General features: G+C 57.0%; 1 protein-coding gene across 1 annotated transcript; it reads right to left on the bottom strand.

Annotated features, from left to right (window-relative positions):
• Positions 1–4,772: 4,772 nt before the first annotated feature.
• LOC139358918 (serine protease 27-like) lies at positions 4,773–11,363 on the bottom strand. The gene is made up of 5 exons (XM_071080946.1): positions 11,318–11,363; positions 7,713–7,739; positions 6,933–7,095; positions 5,306–5,577; positions 4,773–4,939 (listed from the first exon to the last, which is right to left on the bottom strand). Exons 1-5 carry the CDS (start codon positions 11,361–11,363, stop codon positions 4,773–4,775), a joined length of 675 nt encoding a protein of 224 aa, XP_070937047.1.
• Positions 11,364–16,416: the final 5,053 nt, after the last annotated feature.

Genomic DNA, 16,416 nt, shown 5'->3' with positions numbered 1-16,416 from the left:
GTCCTCAGGCCTGGCTGGGGCACAGGGCTGGGGTCGGCGGTGGCAGAAGCGTTGAAGCAGGAGCGAGGTGCAGGCTCCATGAAATGGAGTTTTATGCTGGAGATGAGCACAGGCCCGGCTATGCTGCCCAACCCGATGGCCCGGCCTGTCCAGCTCCTCTCCTCAGGAAGGAAGCGCCCAGAGCCGACTCCTCTGTGACCTGGCCCTGAACCCTGAGACCCCCGGGCAGACCCCTCAAGTCAGCGCGGCGCGGGGTGCCGTTGGCCTTGGTTCCTGGACCCTGAACACCCAGCACACCCCAAGCTGACCGCGGTGCACGCGAAGTCCGTCCAGCTTCATTCATTATTATTATTTTATTTATTTTTTTAATTTTTTGAGGCGGAGTCTTGCTCTGTCGCCCAGGCTGGAGCGCAATCTCGGTTCACTGCAAGCTCCGCCTCCCGGGTTCAAGCCATTCTCCTGCCTCAGCTTCCAGAGTAGCTGGGACTAAAGTCACCCGCCAACATGCCCGGCTAATTTTTTGTATTTTAGTAGAGACGGGGTTTCACCATGTTGGCCAGGCTGGTCGCGATCTCCTGACATCGTGATCGGTCCTCAGCCTTCCAAAGTGCTGGGATTACAGGGATGAGCCACCGCGCCCGGCCTCATTCAGTATTTTATTGAGCGCCGACGGAACACAGTGGGGCTAGGCAGCGCTGGTGGGAAAGTCAGGGACAGGGGTGTTTGTGGGGCCAAGGGCAGGGGAGGCGATGGGACATGGGGCGGGGTCCGGGGTTGGCCCCAGCGACCCTCCTCCCGGGACACCAGGCCCCAGAAGTCCCCCAGGCGCGCGTCAGCCCGGCCCAGGTGGCCGACACTGGCTCCGGCTGCCGTCCCTCGGGTGGGACGGGTGCTTCCCGGCACCAGGCGGGGCGGAAGCGGCTCCGGGAAGGCCGGGCCGTGGTGACAGTCTCGGTGTTGCCGCCTGGCTGTGGGCGCGGCGCCGCGGCGTAAGAGACTCGGGGAGGAAGTTATTTGGGGCACGGAGCTGACGTCAGAGCCAGAGTGGGGCCGGGCCGCGGGGTCGGGGGCGCCGGGCCTCAGTTTCCCCGCCGGCGCCGGGGGTGTACTCGTGGGCGGGGCGGGGCCCGGGCGGCTCCGGGCGGGGCTAGGGGGTGAGGGCGTTCCCGCCTCAGCCTTGTCCGCGCGCGTCGTGGTGCTGCCCTCTGGTGGGCGCGGGGCGCGGCGCAGACGTCCGCGGCGCGGGCGGGGCTCTCCCAGCCTCCTGGTCGCGGCTCCGGCTCCCTGAGCAGCCCTCCCTAGCCCTGCCCTCCCACCTCTCCGCCTCCACCGCCCCCTCCCACCCTCCCCGCCCCTCCCGCTCTAGTCCCTGGAGTTCCCGGGTCGGGGGTGGGAGGCGGGCTGGGCAGTCCCTGGGGGGCTGGAGGGAACGAGGGAACGAGGGAGGGCGGAGTGGGAAGAGGAGACTCCAAACGTATTCATTCATTTATTCATTCATTCAGTCAATCATTTCTGAACGGATTTGAGCCCAATACCGTCCCAGGTTTGGGGAATACAGACGTGACTCAAACAGACCTCACCTCACAGTGTGAGGGAGAGGACAGGACATCATTTAGCAGATAATCTCTAATTATAAACCGCGATGGGCCAGGTGCAGTGGCTCACACCTGTAATCCCAACACTTTGGGAGGCCAAGGCAGACGGATCACCTGAGGTCAGGAGTTCGAGACCAGCCTGGCCAACATGGTGAAAGACAAAATACCCCATCTCTACTAAAATACAAAATTAGCCGGACATGGTGGTGGGCGCCTGTGATCCTAGCTACTCAGGAGACTGAGGCAGGAGAATCACTTGAACCCGGGAGGCGGAGATGGTAGGGACACAAGATTACACCACTGCACTCCAGCCTGGGAGACAGTGAGACCACGTCTCAAAAAAAAAAAATTAATAATAATAATTATTATTATTATAAACCACAGAAAGTGTTTCAAAGTGTCTGGGTGACCACATTTCTCCAGCACCCGATGGTCGGGTCACTGGTGGGCTCTCAGAGGCAGTCTTAGAGCCTCTCAGGTAACTACTTCCTCTTGGCACCTTTCTCTGTGTTCCTTGGTGTCTGCTCCCTAACCCTCCTTTTAAGCCCATTCTTCTAAGGGTGGCTCCGCCTTAAATTCAAGCAAGTTGGCCGGGCACGGTGGCTCAAGCCTGTAATCCCAGCACTTTGGGAGGCCGAGGTGGGTGGATCACGAGGTCAGGAGATCGAGACCATCCTGGCTAACACGGTGAAACCCCGTCTCTACTAAAAATACAAAAAAAAAAAAAAAAACCTAGCCGGGCGTGGTGGCGGGCGCCTGTAGTCCCAGCTACTCGGAGGCTGAGGCGGGAGAATGGCGTGAACCCGGGAGGTGGAGCCTGCAGTGAGCCGAGATCGGGCCACTGCACTCCAGCCTGGGCCACACAGCGAGACTCCTCTCAAAAAAAAAAAAAAAATTCAAGCAAGTGACAAAAGTCAAGAGGACGACAGGGAAAGCTGGGCTCTTGAGGAACAAGGCACAGCCACGCCGGCGATTAGAGAATCAGGAACCCAGACTCGCCTCCATGTCCCTGTGCCTGGAGCCCACGGACCCAAGGCTGAGAACAGGCCCCTTCCTCACAGCAACCACCCAACAAATGAAGAGGGCGTTAAAATCCAGAAAGATTTTTATGGTTTTTTGTTTGTTTGTTTGTTTGTTTTTGAGACAGAATCTCACTCTGTTGCCCAGGCTGGAGTGCAGTGGCACAATCTCGGCTCACTGCAACCTCTGCCTCCCAGGTTCAAGCGTTCCTCCTGTCTCAGCCCCTCTAGTAGCTGGGATTGCAGGCACATGCCACCACGGCCAGCTAATTTTTGTATTTTTAGTAGAGACAGAGTTTCGCCATATTGGCCAGGCTGGTCTCGAACTCCCGACCTCAGGTGATCCACCCGCCTCAGCCTCCCAAAGTGCTGGGATTATAGGCGTGAGCCACCGTGCCCAGCCTGTTTCCACCTTTTGGCTTTTGTGAATAATGATGCTTGAACTTGGGTGTACAGATATCTGTTTTAGACACTGCTTTCAATTCTTTTGTGAATATACCCAGAAGTGGAATTGCTGGATCAAATGGGAATTCTCCATTTAATTTTTTGAGGAATAGGCAAAATGTTTCCCAAATTTTTAAGAGAAAATTAATGACTAAATATTGAAGATAATCCAACTTCTAAAAATGCCCTTAATTATTATTATTATTATTATTATTAATTTTGGAGACACAGTCTTGCTCTCTCACTCAGGCTGGAGTGCAGTGGTGTGATCTTGGCTCACTCCATCCTCTGTCTCCCAGGGTCAAACAATTCTCCTGCCTCAGCCTCCTGAGTACCTGGGATTACAGGTGCCCACCACTACACCTAGCTAATTTTTGTAATTTTAGTAGAGCCAGGGTTTCACCATATTTCCCAGGCTGGTCTCAAACTCCTAACTTCATGTAATCTGCCTGCATTGGCCTCTCAAAGTGAGATTACAGGCATGAGCCACTGCACCTGGCCAGCGGCCCTTAGTTATTAATATTCAAGTCCATTCTTTTTTTTTTTTTTTTTTTTTGAGACGGAGTCTCACTCTGTCGCCCAGGTTGGAGTGCAGTGGCCGGATCTCAGCTCACTGCAAGTTCTGCCTCCTGGGTTTACATCATTCTCCTGCCTCAGCCTCCCAAGTAGCTGGGACTACAGGGGCCCGCCACCATGCCTGGCTAATTTTTGTATTTTTAGTAGAGACAGGGTTTCACCGTGTTGTTCAGGCTGGTCTTGAACTCCTGACCCCAGGCGATCCACCGCCTCGGCCTCCAAAAGTGCTGGGATTACAGGCATGAGTCACCACGCCTGGTGGTTTTTTTTGTTTGTTTTGTTTTGTTTTGTTTCTTTAAGTTATAGTATGTTCGTTTTTTGTTTTTTGTTTTTTGTTGAGATGGAGTCTTGCTCTGTTGCCCAGGCTGGAGTGCAGTGGCATGATCTTGGCTCATTGCAGGCTCTGCCTCCCGGTTCACGCCATTCTCCTGCCTCAGCCTCCCGAGTAGCTGGGACTACAGGCGCCCGCCACCATGCCCAGCTAATTTTTTTGCATTTTTTTAGTAGAGACGGGGTTTCACCGTGTTGCCCAGATTGGTCTTGAACTCCTGACCTCAGGTGATCCACCAGCCTCAGCTTCCCAAAGTGCTAGGATTGCAGGCGTGAGCCACCGCGCCGGCCTCTACCTTTTTTTTTTTTAAATATAATGTATTTAATTGTAGGCTTATAAAATTTATTTATTTATTTATTTATTTATTTATTTATTTATTTATTTATTTATTTTTTGAGACGGAGTCTCGCTGTGTCTCCCAGGCTGGAGTGCAGTGGCGTGATCTCGGCTCACTGCAAGCTCCGCCTCCCGGGTTCACGCCATTCTCCTGCCTCAGCCTCCCAAGTAGCTGGGAGTACAGGCACCCACCACCACGCCTGGCTAATTTTTTGTATTTTTAGTAGAGACGGTTTCACCGTGTTAGCCAGGATGGTCTTGATCTCCTGACCTCGTGATCCGCCTGCTGCAGCCTCCCAAAGTGCTGGGATTACAGGCATGAGCCACCGCGCCCAGCCCGGAATCTGCTTTTTCGAAGCAAGCTGCTCAGCTGGTGGAATGCACAGCCCATGGAGCAGGGCATGATCCCACCCTGCCCTGGGCCCGGAGGCGGGGACTGAGTCCCCGTGGACACCACATTGCTCCCACCTTTCAGGCGTCCTTCTTGCCCTCCTCAAAGCCGGCGCACAGCATGTCATTCTTGATGGTTTTAGGTTGATAGCCAAATTCGGCGTCTTTGCTGTAGAGCAGGTTGCACTTGGGCGTGTCAATGATGGGCACAGCGAGTTTCTGCAGGATCCGCGGGTTGGGCAGGCGGTCTGGGGAGGGTCAGAACGGCCCGGGGCTCAACAGACTTCCTCATCAAGAACCCACGGCCTCGGGAACCACCACTCCTTCCTGCCTGCCCTTTCCTCATGTTTAGACTATCTCTGGCCTAGGGCACTGTGGGGCAGACATCCTCCCTCCTTCCAGGCAGCAGGCTGGGCCCTTTCTGTCCCCGTCTCCCTTCACCCCCTCTTCCTTCTGGGTCTGCTGCTGCTCCCCTCAGCCCCACCTATGTGAACAGAGACCGGGTGTGTGTATTAATACAGCAACAGGAAGACTGTGGGTTCAGAGTGGCCCCCAAGCCGCCCTGGGCCTTCTTGAGGCACATCCCTCATTATTTCCTAGCCGTGTTTCCTTACCTTGTTCACTGGAGCTGCCCCAGCCAGTGACCCAGCAGTTCATGCCCGTCTCAAAGATCACCGAGGGGTCGGGCAGGCGCACGGGGAGGATGTAATTGGTGAAGGACACTGGTTCCTCCAGCTCCACGAGGGCCACGTCGGCACTGGAGGCCATGCCCTCGTACAGGGGGTTGCTCTCCACCCGCCTCACCCGGGCATACACAGCGTGCGGCCCTGGCTGCACTAGCTGCCTTGCCCCCAGCAGGACCTGGTACAGGGACATCTCAGAGGTGCTGGCGGGAGAAGCAGAGAGGCCGTGTGAGGCTGCCCCTCATGTGGGGACAGGCCCAGGAGGGGCTGGGGCTCCTTCTCTGGCCACCATCGTGCCCCACACCTCTCTCTGCATGCTGTCTTTGAGAGCCATCTCTAGGACAGCCAGGTGTAGCAGTGATGCATGTTTACATTGAAGCCAGACCGCCCTCCTCAGATTTCCACCTCCACCCCTGGCCGCTGTGTGACCTTGGGGAAGTCACCTAACAAGTTCTCTGTGACGCAGCTTTCGCATCTGTGCTATGGGGACAGCCACAGTGCCTACCCGAAAGGCTGGCTGGGAGAGAACTACCCTCCAGGTGCAGCAGGGCCAGCACCACCTGTGGGCCTCTGGCAGGTGACCTGCCCTCTCTCAGCCCAAGTTTCTGATTTTTTTTTTCCCCTTAGAGACAGAGTTCTCATTCTGTCACCCAGGCTGCAGAGCAGTGACACAATTGTCGCTCATTGCAGCCTCCAACCCCTGGGTTCAAGCCATCCTCCCACCTCAGCTTCCTGAGTACTTGGGACCACAGGCACCACTGCACCTGGGTATTTTTTTTTTTTTAAGTAGTACAGATAGGGTCTTGCTATGTTGCCCAGGCTGGTCTTGAACTCCTGGGTTCAACTAATCTGCCTGCCTTGGCCTCCCAAAGTGCTGGGATTATGGGCATGAGCCACCGTGCCTGGCCATGAGTATCTGAATTTAAGATGTGGGTTTTTTGTCATGATACTCTTTTAAAGATCAAGAAGAAAAAAGAAAAAAGAAAAAGATGTGGGGTTTAAAATAATTAGAGCTGTGGTGGTGAGGTGTGAGGTGAGGAACTTGAGACACACAGAAGGTGTGGGGCCAGGTGGTTCATACACGGCAGAGGGCTGGGTGGCCTGGCCTCTGCTCAGGGCTTTCTGGGGTGGCTCATGTGGGTGAGGGGAGGAAGGGCCATTCTGTCTGGTCCTTGGGCTTTGTGAGCAGAGTTCCTCCTGGGAAGAGTGTCGTGGAGCTGAGGTGTATGCGGGATGGGGAAAGGACAGGACAGGCCGGTGTGCAGAACCTGCCGGCGGCTTCCGCAGGGACCCACAGGGAGTGGGTGGAGGGGATGGAGGGGGTTGGAGGCCGTGCGAGGCGCCTCCCGCGGGCGGGAGCAGCGGTTGCAGTTGGAAGTTAGCCCTGGGGTTGGACCTAAGGGAAGCATCTGGCTGGAAAGGAGGCGGGGCTGGACCAGGAGCCCCCAGGGAGGTCACCCGCAGGACTTGGCGCGGCGGGCGCTGTCCGCGGTGCTGAACCGGCCGCGCGCGGGGCGCTGTCAGCGCTGCGGGCGGGGGCAGGGGCGGGCGGACTCACTTGGGGAAGCAGTGCGCGGCCGTCAGGACCCACCGCTCCGCGATGAGGCTGCCCCCGCAGAAGTGGCTTCCGTTGCGCTGGATGCTGACTTGCCAGGGCCACTCGCCCTCCTGCGCGTCCTGCCCGCCCACCATTCGGTTCAGCATCCTGGTGTGCCCACAGGCTGGGGGAGCATGGGGTGTGGGTGGGGGCGCTCACTGGGGCTGGTTCCATGGCCGAGGCTCAGCCCTCAGCCTCACACTCCAGTCCTCGGCCCTCCTGCCCCTGACCTGCCCGAAGACCTTGGGGAAGTGCGAGGCCTGAGCTTCTGGGCAGCCTGGGATACAGGCAGACCCTCCCTAGTTGCCCCCTGAGTCTGGCTCTCCATGCGGGGAAGGGCAACCTAACAGCTGCCTCGTGGGGGCCACAGAGACACTGAGATAACCCGGGAAGGGTCTTGTCCTAGGGCCTGACCCAAACAGGCACCTGGAAGGATGGAACGGGTGTCATGCCCTCTGCAAGGGAGCCACCCAGAGGGGGCCGGTCACTTTTCAGGGTGATCCTCAGACCCCGCCACCCTTGTCCTGCGCTGCGCCTCAATGCTCTGTGCTGGCCATCCTGCTCCCATGTGGACCTTCCTCCTCCTCTCCTTTCTGGGCTCCAGTTCCACGCAGCCCCCACTTTCCCCTCCTCTGGAATTCTCCAGTGCCCTTTGCGTTCCAAATTCCCTCTCGGTGTGAGTGTCCCTGTTTCAGTCCAGCCGGCTCCTGTCCCTCCCACCCCAGGGCCTTGGGTGCTTACCTGTTGCTGCCTTGGCCACCTGAGACCCTGGAAGTGAGGAGAGGGTGATCAGCCAGGCCAGGTGCAGCCTGGCCTACCCTCCCCAACCATGCAGCCCCTCTCCACTGACCCTCCCCTGCTCCGGAGGACTCCAGAAGGACAGTCCACAGAGGGACCTCACAGGAGAGCCCAAGGGCCTGCAGTTTCCCCCCAGGGCTGGCTCTGCCATATGCTCAGGCCCAGGCCCATGGGCCAGAGCTTATCTGCAAGGGTGGATGCTCCTTGCCACATGGGGAGCCGGTCAGGAGGTGCCAGTGAAGGGATCCCCAGGCTAGATGTCCCCTTCTCATCCTGGCAAGGGTTCTCTCTCTCCACACTCCCCACCCATCCTTGTCTGGAAGTTTCTGGGGAGGGTCCAGCCTTCAGCCCTGACACTGTGGGGTTGGCCTTTTCTCCTGGAACAGCTTGGAGCAGAAGAGGCCCAGGAACTGTCTCTGCATTTGAGCTGCCCAGGCTCTCTCACAGTCTGCTCCAGAATGGGCAGGTCTTCTTCCCCAAGTCTGACTTTGGTCCTGAGGCTGAGGCCTGAGCCCCACAGGCTTCTCCCTGGCCTCAGGGGGGTAGAGAAGGTACAGTGGTCTGCATTGGCCACCAGAGATCAGCCTTGTCAAGATTCCAGAGTCCCAAGAGCTGACCCCTCTCCCAGGCATGCAGCAGGCTCTGCAGGCGAGACCCAGGACCCCCTGCTGGACTGTGCAAGGGGGACTTTGGGGCGGATACGGTGAGGGGCCAGGAAGAGAAGTAAGGTATGGGATCGTTCAGGGGAACCAAGGATGGGACATTGCCTCCCACACCGAGGACACAAAGGACCTCTTGCTGGGCCTTTAACCAAACACTGGAGCCTCTACCCCAGCTTGGAGACCCCAGTCAGGACCACAGTGTACAGCCCCAGGGGTAGCAAAGCCTGGAACTGCCTGGCCTTGAGTCCTCTCACCACCCCTGCACTCCGTGCGTCTGCTTCTGTGGGGGCAGATTTGCCCGTAGCTGGGCGGGGGGTTAGAACAGGCACCTCCCCACATCTCGGCCCTCAGCTTCCCCTTAACCTCCAGTGCCTTCTGGGACCCAGCCTGGCTGCTGTGGACCATGTCTTCGCTCCGCCTGGAAAAGATAACCAGTTCCCTGAAGTCAAGGGGCTGTGGGGACAGGAAGTGGCCATGGAGTGCTCAAGCACCCCGAGGGTTTTTACGGCATCCTCTTCCTTCCTGTCTGGCTCACAGTCTGGGGGGCACCTTCCCCAACACCATTGGTGGGCAGAGACACCCCTGGGGGGTGCTGGACAATAAGGCAGCAAGCTGCGAGGGGGCAGCTGTGGATGGGCAGGAGGAGGAGGTAGAGAAGGTGCAGGGCAGGCAAAGGGGTCCCCTGCAGATGCGGGGTCAGGAGCAACGGGAAATGGAGAGTCTGCCCTGGATGCTCTGCTCATTAATTTGTGCTAATTAGGTGCCCTTTTAAAATGCAAACACCCCCAGGAGGGTTATTCCCTGACCCCCCCCCAACCCCGACCCCTTGCTCCTTCCAAGCCTGAGGATCCTGCTTGCAGAAGAGCGCATACTGTCAGGCCTTCTCACCCTCTGGGAGTCTGCAGAAGCTGTGTCTCTATGCTCCCGGCCTGAGCACTGCCCCCTCCAGCGATGCCTCCTCCCCGTGCAGATCCTTCCTTCCTGAAGTAACCCTGTACTTCTCATTTAGGCAGAGTCTTCTGGCCTGTGAGTGCTTGCTCCCCTCACCCCACAATCTGGATGCCCTTCCCCTAGTCTCTGTAAATCCTAGTCTTCTTTTTTTTTTTTTTTTTTTTTTTGAGACAAAGTCTCACTGTGTCACCCAGGCTGGAGTACAGTGGCACAATCTCAGCTCACTGAAAGCTCCGCCTCCCGGGTTCATGCCATTCTCCTGCCTCAGTCTCCCAAGTAGCTGGGACTACAGGTGCCCACCACCGCGCCCAGCTAATTTTTTGTATTTTTTAGTAGAGACGGGGTTTCACCATGGTCTCGATCTCCTGACCTCGGCCTCCCAAAGTGCTGGGATTACAGGCGTGAGCCACGGCGCCCAGCCAAGTCCTAGTCTTGATCTAGAGATCAAGGCCCAACTGAATGCTGCCTCCTCCAGGAAGCCTTCCTTGCTGCTTGCATTGTCTATCTTGGAAGCCCCATACTCTCTCTCTAGCTCTCTGTCCTTCTGATGGGAGCTCTGCCTACAACACCCTGGAGCCAGAATCAAGTCTTATCTTAGCCCAGGAGCTCCAAGAAGGCAAAGGCTGCGTCTGGGGGACCTGAGCTCAGGAAATGTGTGGAGAGACACAAGTGTGGCTGTGGGGGCTGATCGGAAATGGGTGATGTGGAGAGCTGAGCCCTCCAGGGTGGGCGCCTTGTGGGGGCTGGAAGCAACAGACAGGGGTGCCGGGGATGTCGGGAGCATTGTTTGGGGCCTGGGCCTGTGATTCGCTGGTAGCTGGTGGGGATGGTGAAGCCTAGGACTCTAGTGGGTGCCAGCCAAAGACCTGGTGGGGGTGCCACCCTGGGGCTGGGGGTGAGGACGCATCCAGGAGTCCAGCCTCTGGTCATAGCTGTTGGTGAACCAACTGCTAAACTCATTGCCCAAGAGTTTTGGCAATGACCTTGGTTCCTCACCCCGCTCAGGGGCAGTCACTGCCTTCCACCTTCTGTGCAGATGGCTCGCTCAGAAGGCACCATCATCCTTGTGCTGGGAGGCTGGGGGGGATGGGGTGGGGGAGGCTGGGCCAGAGGGGCCACTCTGGTGCCCTCCTGCCCGGGAGAACTAGGAAGCCAGGAGTCCTGGCTAAGCTGCAGCCTGGGATGACCCGACCCAGCCCCGGGAGGTGACTTGAGGACAGGGAAGTGTGGTGGCTGCCGGGCTGGCCAGGCTAGCCCAGGAATGTGAGAGGGTTTCCCTGACAGAGAGTGTCCTGACCTGCAGGGAGGACCTGGCAGATGGGGGCCCCTGGTTGGCACCTGCTATCCCTGACCCAGGACTGGGAGACGGCACAGTGGCGCATTGCCAGTTCCTCTGTCAGCAGGGGATAGGGCCCTCTGCCACCTGCACCCCCTGCCCCCAGCTCTCTATTGAGCCCGCAGCCAGCCTGCTGGGGCTTCCAGGCACAGGCAGCAGCCCTGGCTCGGCCACCCTCCCACCCCAAGAATGATGGTCCAGGCACTTGGAGCCTGAGTTCACATCCTGCACATACGAGGCTTCTGTCCTCACCTAGAGAATGGGGGGAGAGGCTGGAGAGAATGAAGTGGCAGGAAGCAGGGAGCCTGGCCAGAACTGGCACACCAGAGCCCACGGAGAGGCATGGGAGGAGGCCTTGCCCAGTTATGGCAGTGGGGTCCTCTGCGGCCTGTGTGCACACCTCCCACCCTGCCCTCCCCACTTTGGGCTCCCCAGTTGACACATCTAGAGCCTTCCCACCTGCTCAGGGGCAGGAGGGATGGCCTGTCCCACAGCCCTGGCCTGTCCCAGGGAGTAGGGGGCTGAGCTGAAGCCTCAGGCAGTGCAGCGGGGCCTGTTGGGCGACTGCAGCTCCCCGACCCTGCACCTTTGTCACTCACCAAAACACAGCAGCAGCAGGAGCGGCACCGCAGCGGGACGCCTCATGTCCTCAGGCCTGGCTGGGGCACAGGGCTGGGGTCGGCGGTGGCAGAAGCGTTGAAGCAGGAGCGAGGTGCAGGCTCCATGAAATGGAGTTTTATGCTGGAGATGAGCACAGGCCCGGCTATGCTGCCCAACCCGATGGCCCGGCCTGTCCAGCTCCTCTCCTCAGGAAGGAAGCGCCCAGAGCCGACTCCTCTGTGACCTGGCCCTGAACCCTGAGACCCCCGGGCAGACCCCTCAAGTCAGCGCGGCGCGGGGTGCCGTTGGCCTTGGTTCCTGGACCCTGAACACCCAGCACACCCCAAGCTGACCGCGGTGCACGCGAAGTCCGTCCAGCTTCATTCATTATTATTATTTTATTTATTTTTTTAATTTTTTGAGGCGGAGTCTTGCTCTGTCGCCCAGGCTGGAGCGCAATCTCGGTTCACTGCAAGCTCCGCCTCCCGGGTTCAAGCCATTCTCCTGCCTCAGCTTCCAGAGTAGCTGGGACTAAAGTCACCCGCCAACATGCCCGGCTAATTTTTTGTATTTTAGTAGAGACGGGGTTTCACCATGTTGGCCAGGCTGGTCGCGATCTCCTGACATCGTGATCGGTCCTCAGCCTTCCAAAGTGCTGGGATTACAGGGATGAGCCACCGCGCCCGGCCTCATTCAGTATTTTATTGAGCGCCGACGGAACACAGTGGGGCTAGGCAGCGCTGGTGGGAAAGTCAGGGACAGGGGTGTTTGTGGGGCCAAGGGCAGGGGAGGCGATGGGACATGGGGCGGGGTCCGGGGTTGGCCCCAGCGACCCTCCTCCCGGGACACCAGGCCCCAGAAGTCCCCCAGGCGCGCGTCAGCCCGGCCCAGGTGGCCGACACTGGCTCCGGCTGCCGTCCCTCGGGTGGGACGGGTGCTTCCCGGCACCAGGCGGGGCGGAAGCGGCTCCGGGAAGGCCGGGCCGTGGTGACAGTCTCGGTGTTGCCGCCTGGCTGTGGGCGCGGCGCCGCGGCGTAAGAGACTCGGGGAGGAAGTTATTTGGGGCACGGAGCTGACGTCAGAGCCAGAGTGGGGCCGGGCCGCGGGGTCGGGGGCGCCGGGCCTCAGTTTCCCCGCCGGCGCCGGGGGTGTACTCGTGGGCGGGGCGGGGCCCGGGCGGCTCCGGGCGGGGCTAGGGGGTGAGGGCGTTCCCGCCTCAGCCTTGTCCGCGCGCGTCGTGGTGCTGCCCTCTGGTGGGCGCGGGGCGCGGCGCAGACGTCCGGGGCGCGGGCGGGGCTCTCCCAGCCTCCTGGTCGCGGCTCTGGCTCCCTGAGCAGCCCTCCCTAGCCCTGCCCTCCCACCTCTCCGCCTCCACCGCCCCCTCCCACCCTCCCCGCCCCTCCCACCCTCCCCGCCCCTCCCGCTCTAGTCCCTGGAGTTCCCGGGTCGGGGGTGGGAGGCGGGCTGGGCAGTCCCTGGGGGGCTGGAGGGAACGAGGGAACGAGGGAGGGCGGAGTGGGAAGAGGAGACTCCAAACGTATTCATTCATTTATTCATTCATTCAGTCAATCATTTCTGAACGGATTTGAGCCCAATACCGTCCCAGGTTTGGGGAATACAGACGTGACTCAAACAGACCTCACCTCACAGTGTGAGGGAGAGGACAGGACATCATTTAGCAGATAATCTCTAATTATAAACCGCGATGGGCCAGGTGCAGTGGCTCACACCTGTAATCCCAACACTTTGGGAGGCCAAGGCAGACGGATCACCTGAGGTCAGGAGTTCGAGACCAGCCTGGCCAACATGGTGAAAGACAAAATACCCCATCTCTACTAAAATACAAAATTAGCCGGACATGGTGGTGGGCGCCTGTGATCCTAGCTACTCAGGAGACTGAGGCAGGAGAATCACTTGAACCCGGGAGGCGGAGATGGTAGGGACACAAGATTACACCACTGCACTCCAGCCTGGGAGACAGTGAGACCACGTCTCAAAAAAAAAAATTAATAATAATAATTATTATTATTATAAACCACAGAAAGTGTTTCAAAGTGTCTGGGTGACCACATTTCTCCAGCACCCGATGGTCGGGTCACTGGTGGGCTCTCAGAGGCAGTCTTAGAGCCTCTCAGGTAACTACTTCCTCTTGGCACCTTTCTCTGTGTTCCTTGGTGTCTGCTCCCTAACCCTCCTTTTAAGCCCATTCTTCTAAGGGTGGCTCCGCCTTAAATTCAAGCAAGTTGGCCGGGCACGGTGGCTCAAGCCTGTAATCCCAGCACTTTGGGAGGCCGAGGTGGGTGGATCACGAGGTCAGGAGATCGAGACCATCCTGGCTAACACGGTGAAACCCCGTCTCTACTAAAAATACAAAAAAAAAAAAAAAACCTAGCCGGGCGTGGTGGCGGGCGCCTGTAGTCCCAGCTACTCGGAGGCTGAGGCGGGAGAATGGCGTGAACCCGGGAGGTGGAGCCTGCAGTGAGCCGAGATCGGGCCACTGCACTCCAGCCTGGGCCACACAGCGAGACTCCTCTCAAAAAAAAAAAAAAATTCAAGCAAGTGACAAAAGTCAAGAGGACGACAGGGAAAGCTGGGCTCTTGAGGAACAAGGCACAGCCACGCCGGCGATTAGAGAATCAGGAACCCAGACTCGCCTCCATGTCCCTGTGCCTGGAGCCCACGGACCCAAGGCTGAGAACAGGCCCCTTCCTCACAGCAACCACCCAACAAATGAAGAGGGCGTTAAAATCCAGAAAGATTTTTATGGTTTTTTGTTTGTTTGTTTGTTTGTTTTTGAGACAGAATCTCACTCTGTTGCCCAGGCTGGAGTGCAGTGGCACAATCTCGGCTCACTGCAACCTCTGCCTCCCAGGTTCAAGCGTTCCTCCTGTCTCAGCCCCTCTAGTAGCTGGGATTGCAGGCACATGCCACCACGGCCAGCTAATTTTTGTATTTTTAGTAGAGACAGAGTTTCGCCATATTGGCCAGGCTGGTCTCGAACTCCCGACCTCAGGTGATCCACCCGCCTCAGCCTCCCAAAGTGCTGGGATTATAGGCGTGAGCCACCGTGCCCAGCCTGTTTCCACCTTTTGGCTTTTGTGAATAATGATGCTTGAACTTGGGTGTACAGATATCTGTTTTAGACACTGCTTTCAATTCTTTTGTGAATATACCCAGAAGTGGAATTGCTGGATCAAATGGGAATTCTTCATTTAATTTTTTGAGGAATAGGCAAAATGTTTCCCAAATTTTTAAGAGAAAATTAATGACTAAATATTGAAGATAATCCAACTTCTAAAAATGCCCTTAATTATTATTATTATTATTATTATTAATTTTGGAGACACAGTCTTGCTCTCTCACTCAGGCTGGAGTGCAGTGGTGTGATCTTGGCTCACTCCATCCTCTGTCTCCCAGGGTCAAACAATTCTCCTGCCTCAGCCTCCTGAGTACCTGGGATTACAGGTGCCCACCACTACACCTAGCTAATTTTTGTAATTTTAGTAGAGCCAGGGTTTCACCATATTTCCCAGGCTGGTCTCAAACTCCTAACTTCATGTAATCTGCCTGCATTGGCCTCTCAAAGTGAGATTACAGGCATGAGCCACTGCACCTGGCCAGCGGCCCTTAGTTATTAATATTCAAGTCCATTCTTTTTTTTTTTTTTTTTTTTTTGAGACGGAGTCTCACTCTGTCGCCCAGGTTGGAGTGCAGTGGCCGGATCTCAGCTCACTGCAAGTTCTGCCTCCTGGGTTTACATCATTCTCCTGCCTCAGCCTCCCAAGTAGCTGGGACTACAGGGGCCCGCCACCATGCCTGGCTAATTTTTGTATTTTTAGTAGAGACAGGGTTTCACCGTGTTGTTCAGGCTGGTCTTGAACTCCTGACCCCAGGCGATCCACCGCCTCGGCCTCCAAAAGTGCTGGGATTACAGGCATGAGTCACCACGCCTGGTGGTTTTTTTTGTTTGTTTTGTTTTGTTTTGTTTCTTTAAGTTATAGTATGTTCGTTTTTTGTTTTTTGTTTTTTGTTGAGATGGAGTCTTGCTCTGTTGCCCAGGCTGGAGTGCAGTGGCATGATCTTGGCTCATTGCAGGCTCTGCCTCCCGGTTCACGCCATTCTCCTGCCTCAGCCTCCCGAGTAGCTGGGATTACAGGCGCCCGCCACCATGCCCAGCTAATTTTTTTGCATTTTTTTAGTAGAGACGGGGTTTCACCATGTTGCCCAGATTGGTCTTGAACTCTTGACCTCAGGTGATCCACCAGCCTCAGCTTCCCAAAGTGCTAGGATTGCAGGCGTGAGCCACCGTGCCGGCCTCAACCTTTTTTTTTTAAAATATAATGTATTTAATTGTAGGCTTATAAAATTTATTTATTTATTTATTTATTTATTTATTTATTTATTTATTTTTTGAGACGGAGTCTCGCTGTGTCTCCCAGGCTGGAGTGCAGTGGCGTGATCTCGGCTCACTGCAAGCTCCGCCTCCCGGGTTCACGCCATTCTCCGGCCTCAGCCTCCCAAGTAGCTGAGACTACAGGCGCCCGCCACCACGCCCGGCTAGTTTTTTTTTTGTATTTTTAGTAGAGACGGGGTTTCACCATGTTAGCCAGGATAGTCTCGATCTCCTGACCTCGTGATCCACCTGCCTCGGCCTCCCAAAGTGCTGGGATTACAGGCTTGAGCCACCGCGCCCGGCCTAAAATTTATTTTTTAACAAAGACGTCAAAAAGTGTATTTAACACCCAGCTTGCAAAACGTCTGAAAATTTAACCATGCGCTCTAGCGAATCCAGCACTGTCCTCAGATGCGGTTTTTGACGGTGCTCATTTTACTTCGTCATGTTTGGGGCTTTTAGTGGTCGGGACACGCAAAGCCAGGAAGAGGAAAGAGGCCAACGGGAGAAGAAAGCCGGGCTCCAGTCCCTCACGCGGCCACCGGGGGGCGACAGACACAGGCCAATGAGCAGTTGGGGACCGGAGGCGCCCGGGCTCGGCCGCTAGGCCTCTTCTCCTCCCACAAGGAGGACTGACACGCTTTTCCTGATGTTTTGAGCATGGCCTGGCACAGGCTCGGCGGCAGGGGTTTGGGGTGCCGAGGG

The sequence above is a fragment of the Macaca nemestrina genome, chromosome 15 (assembly GCF_043159975.1).
Source record: "Macaca nemestrina isolate mMacNem1 chromosome 15, mMacNem.hap1, whole genome shotgun sequence".
Lineage (NCBI taxonomy): Eukaryota > Metazoa > Chordata > Mammalia > Primates > Cercopithecidae > Macaca > Macaca nemestrina.
Note: the sequence above shows the minus strand (reverse complement) of the source record. Positions and strands in the feature narration are given on the sequence as shown.